We start from the raw sequence: 14,100 nt of genomic DNA, 5'->3' as shown, positions 1-14,100 counted from the left end.
AAAAAGGGCGATGACAGCTCGGGGAGAGCAACTTTGAGAACACTTGGCAGTTGAGTGGATAGTGAAGCACCAGGACATAACCAATTACGGCCAACAACAACCAGTTGCCACCGAAAGTGGCGCGGCCACACGACATACCGAAGCGTGCGTAAATGCGAAGGAAAACGAAGAAGCCAGATCGACACCTACGTTGTATGGGAATTGGATGGGGCATCCCAAAGAGAAAACATTCCGAGTGAAAGCGAACCGATATATCAGTAAAGAAGGCCAACTAATGCTGGTATATTAAATTAAGACTAACCTTACCATACATACGTCTGAACAGCTCAAGAGTAGTGCGCAAAAGGGTGCCGGTGTTTCGAAAACACAGACAGTGTGGAACAACCGAGGTATCGCTGAGTAATAGCAGTTGTAGAAGTGGTTTCAAAAATATCCGAGAGAATCAACAGCATGACAGCTATAAAATAGAACAATGTTGTTTTACAGAACGCTCGCTATGGTGTAACACTAATCGGTTTCAGAGAGCGAGGCATGCGAAGGAAAAGAGAAAAAGAAGGGCGAGTAACGCAATCTGCGAGGTAAATATACCAGCCTCAGAAGTATTGCTTTGTTGGCTATAAATGTTTAGTATGTTGCGCAATGGTGTCGTCCCCATTGATTTACGTTTTGCGCACTCGCAAAAATAGCCTGTCACACGCTCCCATGTCCACGCATACGCGTGGAGGCGCAGACGGACACGCCTACGACGAACCAGAGAAAGCAAACACGGTGTTCCAACAGCGTTTCGCAGCCGCCTACCGGCGTGCCGCAGAGCGGCGCTTGGCGATATCGCTCGGCGGCCGCGCGCGCGGCTCCCTCGCCCTGCGGAAGAGGAGGCATCCGGAGGGAGGATGCGGAGCGCACTGGCGGAGGAGGGAGGGCGTCGCCGGTGGAGTCGACAGCACGCCGCCGGAGCAGCAGCAGCAGCAGCGGACGCGGTGGCGGCAACGCCGGCGCGGGGACAGCTTCGCCGCCGGGCGCCCACCAGCGCTCACCAGCAGCTGCCCGCGGCCATGCGGCGAGGCATGTAGGCTGGGTGGCGGTGTGCCATGGGCGAGACCCCGTCGAGGACCACGAGCGTGCCGCCTCCGGCCGCTGCGGGCGGCGGGCCGGCATGGCGGCTCCGGCTGTCGGCGCTCATCGTGGCGCTGCTCAGCTGGCGCACGCCGTGCTGCGCGGCCAACGCGGACACCAAGCGCCTCTACCACGACCTCATCAACGGATACAGCTCGCTCATCAGGCCCGTGGGCAACAATTCGGACCGGCTCACGGTCAAGATGGGCCTCCGCCTGTCGCAGCTCATCGACGTGGTGAGCGCGCCATCGATCGCCTCTGCAGCGCAGCACCGTGTGTAGTGCACCCCCGCCGAAACGCGCGTCCGCGCTGTGGCGAGCTGCCGGCTGGCTGTAGGTCGCGGGTTCGATGTACAATTGCAGAAGAACCACTGAACAAACGTATACCAGGACTCCCGCCGTCTATTGGCGGTTTAGTGTGCGGCGAGTTATCGGCAGCTGAAAACAAGAGGGCACGTAACAGGGCGCTCAGACTTACCGCGAGAGGTCAGACGAAACTGCACTCGTAATGGCAAGATTTTACTGAACACTGGTCATTCGTTACTGACCGCTTGCTTTTTGGAAAGTGCACATTTCGCGCACCGTTGTTAGCGGTGGACTTGAGTGAAGTTAATCATTTATACCATCCCACATAAAAGCATTGAGAAATGCATTTCGCGGAAACGAGGAAGGGAGCAGCTCTCATGGTGTAAACACTATTTGCATACGAAAGCTTTATTGGGTGACACCTCGTCGGCAGCAGACAAATGTTGGCGATAACTAAAAAGGTTCCTCTCGTGTTCAATGTTTGTAACGCACTCACACGCACACGCACGCACAGCACCCCAGTAAAATAATCTGTTGGCTGGCCGAATATTAATTGGCCACTCGGCAAGTGCTCACGGCTTGCCGGAAACTGAGTTGCCAGAGTGTGTGTTATTGAAAGCGCTGAGAGAGATACACCTTGCCTCTTTTCAGAACCTCAAGAATCAGATAATGACAACAAACGTATGGGTTGAGCAGGTAAGAGAATACTTTTTATTTCCAATTACTCTGCGAAAGAAGAAGCACGATACGTGCAGCCGCTTTTTCTTTTTTCTTCCATAGCTCAATCTAAGAGCAGCTCCGTAGGAATTGCCTCGATTGTCATGTTTAGCCGGTTTGATGGACTCGTGGTTGTCGTGAGCAAAACTTTGTGCCACTTCAAGCTTTCTTACCGCGACGCTGATGTGTTGGGACAATGTAGAAGAAAGATTGCAAATGCAGTGACATCCGGAATAAAATATAGTTCAACCGGTACTGTCGCAGGTTGTTTTCAATCAATCAATCAATCAATCAATCAATCAATCAATCAATCAATCAATCAATCAATCAATCAATCAATCAATCAATCAATCAATCAATCAATCAATCAATCAATCAATCAATCGTGTTCATATGAAAGCATCAACCTTAGAGCAAACGTGGATAGCTCAGCAACGACAGTAGACGACCTGGAAAGTCTGCACCCTGTAAAGTCTGCATCAGTAACCCTACTAAAGTGCGTCAAACTAGGGTTAAAAAAGAAAGGAATAGTAAAATTAGTGTGGCTTATCATTCATCACTAGCATCCATTGTAGCGAGAAGGTTCAGTGTGCATTAATTTCCGCGTCTGTATCCGACAGCATTTATTGTTTGTTGGCTGTTTTTTGCCGGCGCTCAGAAGTTAGCTAGCATTGTAGACTCTAGTGCTCTATCTAGTGTCTGACTGCGTGTTAGTTCTACTAATGCATGTGCTATGGTGGCTATGCATGTGCTCTGCAAAGAAAAATATCAGCAAAGTTTTCCATGTTCTTGTTTCGCTCATAGCTTAGTGCCTGTCGTGTTGCTCCATCACTTACAGGGCGTCGCATCAGCTAACCGAGGAATGCACTTTGTTGCAATGCTGGGCTGACTATACAAACTTTATTTATAAATAAGATGTGTCACTGCCGATGCACCAGGACTGCAGAGGGATAGAGGGCGTGAAGTGAAGAATTGCGTTGTGCTTTCTCCGTAGGAGTGGAACGACTACAAGCTCCGCTGGGACCCAGAAGAGTATGGCGGAGTGACTAAAGTCCACGTACCGGCTGAACAAATTTGGTTGCCGGACATTGTTCTTTATAATAAGTGAGTGGCTTCCATGGACATTTTTTTTTCTCCTCACAACGAAAGCATTCCACTACGCTGCCGACAGTGTCTGCTCATATTGTTGGTGTATTTTGCGCTCAAGGTAAACAGATTTCAGAGCTGAGGAGCGTAGAACAATATTTCGAAAAGTAGGTGATTATAGTTACGTGAATGCGAGCAGAAATTTAAATAATGCACAATATTTGTACATTGATATTGACAGGTGTACCTATTTGTCCTTTTTAATTGACATTAAGTTACGGGGTTTTAAGTGCCAAGACCACTTTCTGATTATGAGGCACGCCGTTGTGGAGGACTCCGGAAATTTGGACGGCCTGGGGTTCTTTAACGCGCACTTAAATCTAAGCACACGGGTGTTTTCGCCCCCATCGAAATGCGACCATCTTGGCCGGGATTCGATCCTACGACCTCGTGCTTAGTAGCCCAACACCATAGCCACTGAGCAACCGCGGCGGGTTGTCCTTTTTTTTTTCTGGGGACCGCATATCACCCGCTAACAATCTAAGGTTATCGCTCAGCGTAAGACGCGCCGGCATTATTTGGAACTTACTCGAATGTTATCCTTGATTCTATTTGTTGTGTATGTTCTCGCTGAACTTTGTGTAATCAAGTTAAAGCACGACACGGATTGTGTAGTACTTTCTGGAAGGCACGCGGGCACAAGCGATTGTGCTGGAACTACCGTCGAGTCACGTATATAAGCCGACATGCTTGACCCGCAGGCCAGATTTCGACGATCGCCTACCATGCTCGCCGCTATCGTTGTGCTTTGAGTGCCACTTGTGTTGCTGGGTGCAGGTTCGCCCAATAATGAGGTAACGTTTTGAAGTTAAGGTTTTGAAAGTGTGTTTTTCTACGCCGTCACGACAACCTGACACTATGCAAATTTTAATAAAGAATGACAGGAGAACTTTTTGTTTGTTTGTATTGTTCAAAATTTTAAACCTTGCCATTCTCAGACTTCCGAGGAATAACTTTGTAAAGAATGAAAGACAACGTATGAGCAACTTTGGTGGCAGAGAAGTGGTTGGGTATGCTTGATTCAAAATTTGCTTCGAAATTCTTTTTACGTCCGACGCCGGATTTTCTGCGACGCGGGCTCCTTAACGCTGTCGCGTTAAAAACACCGACAGCGCATGTTTAGCTCTTCTCAGACTGAAATATTTAAAGTGCTAAACAATAACAGGAGATCGACCCACGCAAGAGGCCGCGTTTCTACCAGAAAGCTCGCCTTCGTGCATGGCGTTCGTAGTCAGCGTTTCCCGGTAAACGTTACGGTTACATAAGCTGCAGTTGCCGGGAAGCATGAAAATCAGTAAAGGGCCCTTTAACGCTATCGCGTTCCACTCTTAAAGGCGAAGCTAAAGCGTCTTCCAAATTTTGTCGTTGTTGTTATTGTTGCATTTAAGACAATATGCGTACAGGTCCATCGCCTTATTACCTTACCTGCCAACCTGCGATATTTAAAAATCATAAAAATTCCGCGAATGGGGAAGGCGGGGAGGGAGTATGGCACGCATACCTAAGAGCTTTGCGCCCTGAGTACACATCTTTTCTAGCATACGTACGCGCTTTTTTACTGATTTACATTCAGACGGAACCCACAAGCAGCAGCAAAAAGCAGAGACTGAGAAGCAGCACATTGTCTTTAGATCGCACTGCCTTCTTCAGCGACTTCGCTGTTGCCGATTTCGCCTGTTTCAGGAACTACACTGAATACTATATACTGAATAGTGCCTCATTATGGCGGCGCAAGTTCATTCCATTATTGCTTGCAGTTTTCTGAAATTTCGCGTCACCCCATCCATCAACACCTTTAAAACTTCTTTTTCGGCAACGCTATTTATTTTTCATAAAACATGACGCATCACTCGTAAAATCGAAGAACGAGCCCACATTCGTGAACTTAGCGAAACATTTGGTAGAGTTTGCAAGTATGCTATTAATGAAAGCAGAGTCAAACCCTTGACATCTTGTTCGCCAATAATGATTCAATTTCGACTGCATAACGAAACTCTGACTGTCATTCGGACTCAAATGCATGTTTCAAGTTGGAACAGTTAAAAAAATGACATGCAATATTTTCTTTTCGTAGGTTTTTCTGCCTTCTTTCTTCTATGACCTTTCTCTTCCTTGTTCCAGTTCTTGCAGATTAACATTTAGGTGAACATTGGCACATGTCTCTGCGCCTAAAATCGGAGCGTTCTCCTTGCTGAGTTTAACTTCTTCCTAATTTTGTCAGCCATATTTGCTGAAATTTCTCTTCTGTTCCAGGACCTCATGCTTATTAATCCGATCACATCTATTTTGTACCGTATTACTGGTTAGTTTGTCCAGTCTGATGGTTTCGCAAGTCGGCACGACAGTCGAAAACTAGGATATATGTGGCTCAAATAGGCACTATCAAATTTCGGCTCTGTCATTTTTCTTCGTGACTTTGAAGTGACATATTTGTACACAAGACTTCCCTGCCACAGCTTTCCGTCACCATACATGCCAGACAGACGATACTAACTAAAATCTTAGTTTGGACTTTAGAAATGTGACACTGCAGTTTGCGTAGCATGCCGTACATTGTGTTTGTGGTGTGTCGCCAAAATGTGACATCCGCTCCTGTCTCCACTGTGCACTTTTCTGTGGGCAGCGCTGATGGAAACTACGAGGTGACCATCATGACCAAAGCCATTCTCCATTCGGATGGCCTCGTCATCTGGAAGCCACCCGCAATCTACAAAAGTTCCTGCGAGATAGACGTGCAATATTTTCCATTTGACCAGCAGACCTGCTTCATGAAGTTTGGATCCTGGACCTACGACGGATACACGGTTAGTGTCTGCCTATGACACCTTGCGCGCACCGGACTGGCGGTGTGTTTATTGCGCTTAGCGCTGCTCAATGCGACTGTCTGAAATGCGCAGGCCTACTAGAGCTGGCCAATGTAGAACACAGGCCAGCATTTGGAGTATCTGTAAAGGAACTCACGTGTCTTGTCTTGGGGCTCACCTCAGTTGCTTTAACAGGTGCTTGCAAGAGAGTGGGCATAAGCACGCAGCAGTGGCAAAAGAGCTTGAAAAGAAATTGCTTGGTTGATGTGTCATTTGCTAAGCCTCTGTTTTCTGAACAGGCACAGAAAACGGGCACTGTGTGCCGTCCCTTGACGCCATATAAACAGAGAGAAAAGCTTGAGCCGCCGCTGTGCACACTTGCAGGTCGACCTGAAGCACAAGCACCAGCGCGACGATTCCAACGACATCGCGGTGGGCATCGACCTGTCCGAATTCTACCTGAGCGTCGAGTGGGACATCATGGCGGTGCCCGCGCGGCGCAAGGAGAAGTTCTACTCGTGCTGCGAGGAGCCCTTTCCGGACATCACCTTCAACATCACGCTGCGGCGCAAAACCCTGTTCTACACCGTCAACCTGATCATCCCCTGCGTGGCCATCTCTTTCCTCTCCGTGCTGGTGTTCTACCTGCCCTCGGACTCCGGCGAGAAGGTCTCGCTCTCCATCTCCATCATGCTCTCGCTGGGCGTCTTCTTCCTGCTCCTCTCCGAAATCATCCCGCCCACGTCGCTGGCCGTGCCCTTGCTCGGCAAGTACTTGCTCTTCACCATGGTGCTCGTCTCCCTCTCCGTCTTCGTCACCATCGCCGTGCTCAACGTCAACTTCCGCTCGCCGGCGACGCACAAGATGGCGCCCTGGGTCAAGCACGTCTTCCTGAAGGTCCTGCCCCCCGTTCTCCTCATGAAACGGCCCCAAGACGATGATGACGATGACGATGCCAGTGCCATGGGCTTCGATGCCACGCCGTCCGCCGACAACCGAGCTCCGCCGTCTCCTCCGCCGCCGCCACCGCCACCACCGCCGCTACAGGTACGCGCGCTGTTCGCGCACGGCACGCTCGTTTTCCAGATCTCGTGCCTTGACGGGGAGCGCTAAACGACGCGGCATCACGTTTCAACCCTTGCGTGATTTTTACTGAGGCCTGCTATACGTAGGTGTCAGGAAGACAGGAAGCGGCGCGAATGGACCGAGTGAAAGAGGTGTGTTCGCTACGCATGTGCACGGTGTATGAAACGTATGTCGAGGCGACATTTTCCACATTTGTGCCTGCTTCTGAGCGCATATCGCTATGCATGTGTATAAAAATGGACGCAAGTCGATGCAGTCGTCAATGGTCTAATTAAGCCTGTGCTACGGTGATTTCAAAGTAACGAGATGCTTGGCATGCAATGTGCGATGAGGCATCCAGGTACAAATGAGTATGAGTTTGAGTTTATTCAACCCTATGGTAGGTACATAAGAGTACACATAGGCTTGGTTACGTGTGATGAGAAAAAAGCTGCTCTTGACAGCTTGACTGGCCCCATAACGCGGAAAACAAAATTTCAGAATTACAGGCAGCGGAGAGCGACAATACAAAAGGAACACGCATGTGGCCCCATCACAGCAAACCATAAAATAAACCTCTGAAATAGATAAAAAGCATTAAATAACAAAGCAATAGATAATTGCATGACACTAATTAACCATCACAAAGATGACCCAATAATACACGAATAGCACATTCAGGATATCCTACGTAGTATATCAGTTTTGGACAAGATACGTAAACTTTCAACTGTTAATTTCCGTTTGTTCAGTAAGCTCGGAAGACAAATGTAATGTTTGCAGCCCGTAATTAGCACCAGGATATGGTACATACCAATTCTCTGTATGTCGAGCTAGGCGACTGGCCGGATTTGGTTGCAAATCGGCCAAAGTACGTAAGAGGGTACTTCCTCTGCGTGTTTATGACTTAAAAGTTGACAAAAGCTGGTATTCATAATAACTGTTTACTCTCAAAATTCTGTACTTTATAAATAATGGAGCGATGTGCGCGCGTTATGTGATGCACCTTCAATACACCACAGGGCATGTTTCTGTAGCACGACCAGATTATTTAATGATGCTTTAGAGCCTCTGGACCAAACCAGATGACAATAGTATAGATGAGAAGAAAAAAGAACGTTATATAATAATAATTTTTGTTTTACAGGTAATATATTCTGACACTGGCGCAACACACCTAAAACTCTGCAATGTTTATGGCTTATGTGTTCAGTATGGTAATTCTATGCCATATGTTCGTGAAAGAAAACACCGGTAGTTTTAACAATTTGGGAAAGTTCAATTTCATTATTATTTAGGGTTAGCTTGAGATACGTTTCGTATAATTTGGATTTCGCACGGGACAGTACAGCCTTGGTTTTAAAGCAAATAATGCGTAGTGAATTTGCTATAGTCCATGCATATATTTTATTTAGTACTTCATTTGCCGACACCATAAGGTCATCAGCAGTTTCACCAGAAAAAATTAGACTGGTGTCATCCGCGTAGAATACATAATTTACAGAGCTGTCAATTTCTACAATATCATTAATAAAACTATTAAATAAAAGGGGTCCTAATATTCTGCCTTGGGGCACCCCATTCTTAACTTTCATGGGTGATGACAGCTCTCGTTTGATTGATACGCACTGTTGCCGATTTGATAAATAGCTTTTTATTAAAATAACACCCGAACGCTATAACACTGGAGTTTTTCTAACATTTTAGCATGATTTATCCTGTCAAATACCTTGGAGAAAGCTAGGAATATTCGTAGGGTAAGTTTTTGTGCTTGTATAATCCTTAGAATCAATTTCTGACTGAAAGCCGAACTGTGACGACGTAATAACGTTATGTCTATTAAAAAAGACAGTCGAATGAAAATAAGTTTTTCGCATCTCCTAGAAAAAACCGGCAAAATTGAAATCGGTCTATAGTTTCCTAAAATTCCGTTGTCTCCGCCCTTATAATATAACCGTTACTTAAGTGGTTTTCACTTTCTGGGGAAACACTCCTGTGGTAAACGCGAGACTATAAATATGTACTAAGCAAGTATATATGAGATCTAAGATAAATATTATAGGTTCTAATTTTAAGCCACTTATGTCCTCATTTTTGCTCATTATGAAATTTCTAAAAACACTTTTCACCTCCTGTGCGTCTGTGGGATTTGCAAACGAAGAGTCAGTCAGAGCGGGAAGCAAATAACCTGATGAATCGCAATTATGAGTACTGTCAACCAATGAGGTAAAATACTCATTGAACTTGTTCGCTAGCACTGCACCATTACATAATTCATTGTTGATAGACAGCTCACAAATATCGTTAGTAACTTGTTTAATAGATATGATAAAATTTAGTTTATTCCACATTTGTTTAGAATCAATGACACCATCAAACATCATGAAGTAATAATTACATTTAGCTTGTTTTTGTATTTTAGTGAGTTTGTTTCTGCATGCTTTAAAAGCTTTAAATTTATCCGGGTCTCACTTTATCAGAAGCTCTCGATATAGCCAATTTTTTTCTGTTGTCATATTAAGTACTGTTGAAGAAATGCAAGGTTGTCGCGCCCACCTTGGTCTCTTAAAAGCTTTGTAAGTAAAATGTTTTTTTATACACAGAACATAGGGAATCAATAAAACCATTATAAACGGAATCACAGGAGGAACCAAGACAGAACGTTACTCCAATTTATTGTTCTAACTTCGTCTCTGAAAGAAGATAGTGTTCGCGGACTTATTTGCTGAAAATAAGCGGCAGGAAGGGTTTGATTCCTTTTATTAGTTATGTTGTCAAAGACTAAATATATGGATCGCTTATTGGGGCATCAAGCCTGCCTGTATAGTACTATTTGTACTATTTGTAATGAGCAAGTCTAGTAGAGTAGAACTGGTATCGGTAATAGGCGTTGGGATAGTGACTACGTTCCTTAAGAAAAACGAAGCAAGAAAGTCTGAAAATATCGTCTGTTTAGATGTATTGCGCAACATATCCACGTTAAAGTCTCCTCCCAGCACTAATGTATAATTAAGCTCATTTACAATGGAAAATATATTTTCTAAATATTTAATAAATGAATGAATATTGCCATCAGGTGGCATGTACATTACTACAAACATATAGCTCTGATACTTTAAGGCTAACGCCTCAATGTCCTCTGTACACAGAGATAAATCTCCAGCATATTCATACACAAATCGAGCATTTACATATCAAAGTAACTTATTTTAGACGATGGAGTGCACCATGACCTGTTGACCACGACGGCACCCTTAGCGTTTTCATAGGTTTTCCCGAGGTTTTGCCCTAAAGGCTAGTGACTTTCCTATAGCGAAAGAAACGTGTCGGCACGGTTGATAACAAAACATAATATCGGAAACTAAACTACAAACGTGAGGTCTATGCTTCTGCAGAATGTTTTCTAGCAGCTTCTTCAAGTGGTGACATTTTGTCGAAACGTGTTTCGCCTTTTTTTTTTAATGTAGAGTTGCTGTCATTTACTGTTTGTTGTTGGTAAGTGAGTGGGCGAGTCAGTGAGCGAGTGAGCGAGCCATCAGATACATGTCTTGTACACTGCTGGAGTCAGCAGTGCGGGTTGGGTGCCGACAGTGGTTCGTACCGTTGTTCGTTGGTTTCAACGCCGGTCGGCATTTTCGATAACCTGTTCCACGTTATTCCCCCGTCACCGAACCTTCGTCACGGGAGAGTCGCCGCTGTGCGCAGGAACTGACACTATGCGCGTACCACTCCGCCGAGCCGCCCGAGAGCGGCGGGGACGACGCCTCACCGCGGGCGTTGCCTTCGCCTCCCGATGGCGGCGCCGACCCGGGAGCCCTGCTCGACCAGGACCTGGCCAGGCCCGTGTTCAACGTGCGCTTCATCGCGCAGCACATGGAGAATGCCGACCACTTTGACCAGGTGCGCCGAATGCTCGACGTGGTGTCTCTCAGTGAATGCCGGCGCATTGCTTGCCTGTAACACACCGACATTTTGCGGACGCTCTCTCTAGTTGACGCCAATCCTTACTTCGATTATGGGGAAGATATTCACGGAGAGGAAGGCCAGGAAGGACGTGCCTGGAAGGACGTCGTGCTTTTTTTTCTTTGCGGAATATATTTTGTAAGGGTGGTAGTACGTGGTTTCGGTAGTAGGTGATTTCGATGGTATGTTTTGTAAAGAAAGCTTGCGAAGGAGCACGTTTCTTGTGCACGGCATCACGATAGACGCAGTAGCCGACATGTTCGCAGCAACCCTGGCCCAATAAATTTATCACGTGGATCGAACGTGCGCGCAGGTCATAGAAGACTGGCGTTACGTGGCCATGGTCCTGGACCGACTATTCCTGCTGCTGTTCACGTTCACGTGCGTCGTGGGCTCAGCCTGCATCATCCTCGAGGCGCCCTCGCTGTTCGACGACAAGCTCCCGATTGACATCCTCATGTCCAAGGTGGCTCCGCGGCTGCGGCGCATCCACGACTGAGCCTGCCGATATCGGTCGGCCGAAGACGCTTCCTCCACCAGAAGCCCTTCCCGACACTTGTCCTGGCCAGAGGTGGCCTCGCTTCACGCTCTCGCTTCGCGAGTTGGACATCGTCAGCCCAATCCTCGACGTGCTGAAAGAGGACTGTGACACGAGTGACGAGAGAGTGCGCGGCTGTGAAAGAGAGACTTGAGACTTTACTGTTTGTAGTGAGCAGAGTCAAAACGGGGCACAACTGTGGCCGAGAAAACAAATGAACGGGACACACTCGACGTGGGGCGATACAGTCTAGATATTTTGTACGTTCGCCCGCTTCGTAACGCGAGCCCTAGACGAACAAAAAAAAATATTTTGCCGGGGAGCCTTTCTCCTCTGTCTTTCGCTTTTATTTTTCAGGGTTTTTAACGCTCTTTCAACGCGGAGTTACATATAAAATGGTAACGCGGTCTTCGAATAGCGCCGTCGTCCGCCTCGCGTCGTCTTCGGTTTCGCTTGAGCCCTCCCTTTCACATCCTGTGCTCACCTAACGATATCGCTCACTTCCAGTCCTAATTTCCAAATATATCCTCGTTTACTGGTTTAGTTTATGAGTGCGCGAGTTGGCGGGTTGGTACCGACTTTCATTTCAGATTTTTTTTTTTAATTGTGCTCAGCCTGATGCTGCCTGTAGGTGCGAGTCTGGAAAGGGACGCCTGCCGGGTGTACTGTTTTCCCGGTTGCCACTTGCATCTGTCATGCACTTGAGACAAGCACGACGCATTTCAGAGTTTTCAGCCTGGAAACCATTTAGTGTTCGAGTGAAAGTTGTCAGTGCTTGTAGTAGGCTTGATGTGTGTTACTACTGGCCGCCCCGTTTCTTTTCCCCCCAGTACGCACTGTTTCCTTTTGTTTTTGTCAGCGGAGTCGCCTTGTTGTTACGCGTAGGAACGCGCGCCCGTGGGGGGCCGAGATTTCGCTGGACTCGTACGGAACGCAGAGCGCTGATTATATAGGGCGTCTTTAAAGTAATTTATTTATTTATTTATTTATTTTGAAGTGCTCCTAAAGGCTTTCTTATGAGAGTATAGCATACGGGTAGGGGTCACAAAATCAGGTAATAGATAAATACAAACACATTTGCAGGTAAGGCTCAGAATTTCGTCAGACATCGCAATGAAATGAAAAATCCAATTCGTCTGACTGGAAGACTTTTTTTTTGCACCGCCGTTACAGGGACGTTCGCTAAAGTCCTAAAGCGACGAAATCAATTAATGTCGTACATCACAATGAATACACAGCGTTTGAAAGTAGTAAATGAGGCGAAATCGCAAATTAAGTGCGCCAAGCTAAGATTCTAAGGTGCTTTAGACTGAAGTTTGTCGTGCGTCTCTATTTAGAAACGTTGGCAAAAGTTATCAGAAACAACCGAAAAGCAAGGAACACATGTTTTGTTTTGGCTTATTACCAGTACAATTAGTCCCAAGAAGTCATTGTGGAAGGATATAACTCTATTGCAGAGGATAGGGCAAAACACTCTATTCCTAATCCGTGACAGCGCATCAGCGACCTGGTGATATGATACAGAAGGACAGTTTAACAGTCGCACCTGACGGACAAAGAAAACAGATAACAGGACAACGCGTAGGTAACACAACAACGCACGAGCTAGCCCGCCACTGCGTGTTACTTCAGTTCTTGAAGCAGCAAAACACCGCCGCGGTTGCTCAGTGGCGTGCGGGGCTGCTTGTGGGAAGCACGAGGTCGCGAGATCGAATCCGGGCCACGGCGGCCGCATTTCGGTGGGGGCGAAATGCGAAAACACCCTGTACTTCGGTTTAGCTGCGCGTTAAATTACCCCAGGTGGTCCAAATTTCCGGAGTCCCGGGGATCGTGGTTTTGGCCCGTAATATCCCATAATTTTTTAAACAGCAAAACGGCAATGAACAGGGGCGTTGATTGCTCCGGTGGTGACCGCTGGCACGCCCAGGACGCCTCAACGGCGCGTGACGCGCGATTTCGGCGAACTCTCTCCCTCCCCGCAGTATGGCGCCGGTGCGAAACCGTTCAGCCTGTGCTTAGCCCAGTGGATTGTTGCGTCGTAGCATTCCGGGATCAGGCTTTGCTTCCGGTTTAATCTGTGTCGGTGAATGCGAGCTTGTGGCAGAAACGCAAGCCAGAGATAGTTGTCTTCGAGGACTATTTCTGTAGCGTTGTTTCCTAATAAAGTGCGTTGCCGTGCTGCTGCGCGCCTTTGTTGGAATTGATGATATTTCCGCACTCCTGACGCGCGCCATGTCAACACCGAGGTTACTAAAAACGAACAATGTCGCGAAATTTATTGAGTGACGTTTGATCAATGCGTTCATTGAGCTTGAAGGAACGAAGCAGATAGTTGAAGGTGAAAGTGTGGTGCTTCTGTGATATGAAATCACACACTTCTGTGTTCGTGGAACTTATTGTTTCTTTCTGAAGTATCTCACTTTGTGTATTCAATTTCCTTTACGAACGC

General features: G+C 46.8%; 1 protein-coding gene across 1 annotated transcript; it reads left to right on the top strand.

The window, feature by feature from the left end:
• The first annotated feature begins 844 nt into the window (after window positions 1-844).
• LOC142575296 (acetylcholine receptor subunit alpha-like 1) lies at window positions 845-13,837 on the top strand. Its single transcript, XM_075684545.1, has 7 exons — window positions 845-1,349; window positions 2,070-2,114; window positions 3,130-3,239; window positions 5,905-6,085; window positions 6,470-7,132; window positions 10,856-11,050; window positions 11,427-13,837. Exons 1-7 carry the CDS (start codon window positions 1,089-1,091, stop codon window positions 11,610-11,612), a joined length of 1,641 nt encoding a protein of 546 aa, XP_075540660.1. The 5' UTR covers window positions 845-1,088; the 3' UTR covers window positions 11,613-13,837.
• Window positions 13,838-14,100: the final 263 nt, after the last annotated feature.

This window comes from Dermacentor variabilis, chromosome 3 (assembly GCF_050947875.1).
Source record: "Dermacentor variabilis isolate Ectoservices chromosome 3, ASM5094787v1, whole genome shotgun sequence".
Classification (NCBI taxonomy): domain Eukaryota; kingdom Metazoa; phylum Arthropoda; class Arachnida; order Ixodida; family Ixodidae; genus Dermacentor; species Dermacentor variabilis.
This window is presented reverse-complemented; position numbering and strand designations above follow the sequence as displayed.

Bases quoted from the DNA above. Each gene is read 5' to 3' on its own strand.
- LOC142575296 (XM_075684545.1), top strand. From the start codon at position 1,089: ATGGGCGAGACCCCGTCGAGGACCACGAGCGTGCCGCCTCCGGCCGCT. The intron at 1,350-2,069 runs GTGAGCGCGCCA...GCCTCTTTTCAG, and splicing joins TGTCGCAGCTCATCGACGTG to AACCTCAAGAATCAGATAAT. The intron at 3,240-5,904 runs GTGAGTGGCTTC...TTCTGTGGGCAG, and splicing joins GACATTGTTCTTTATAATAA to CGCTGATGGAAACTACGAGG.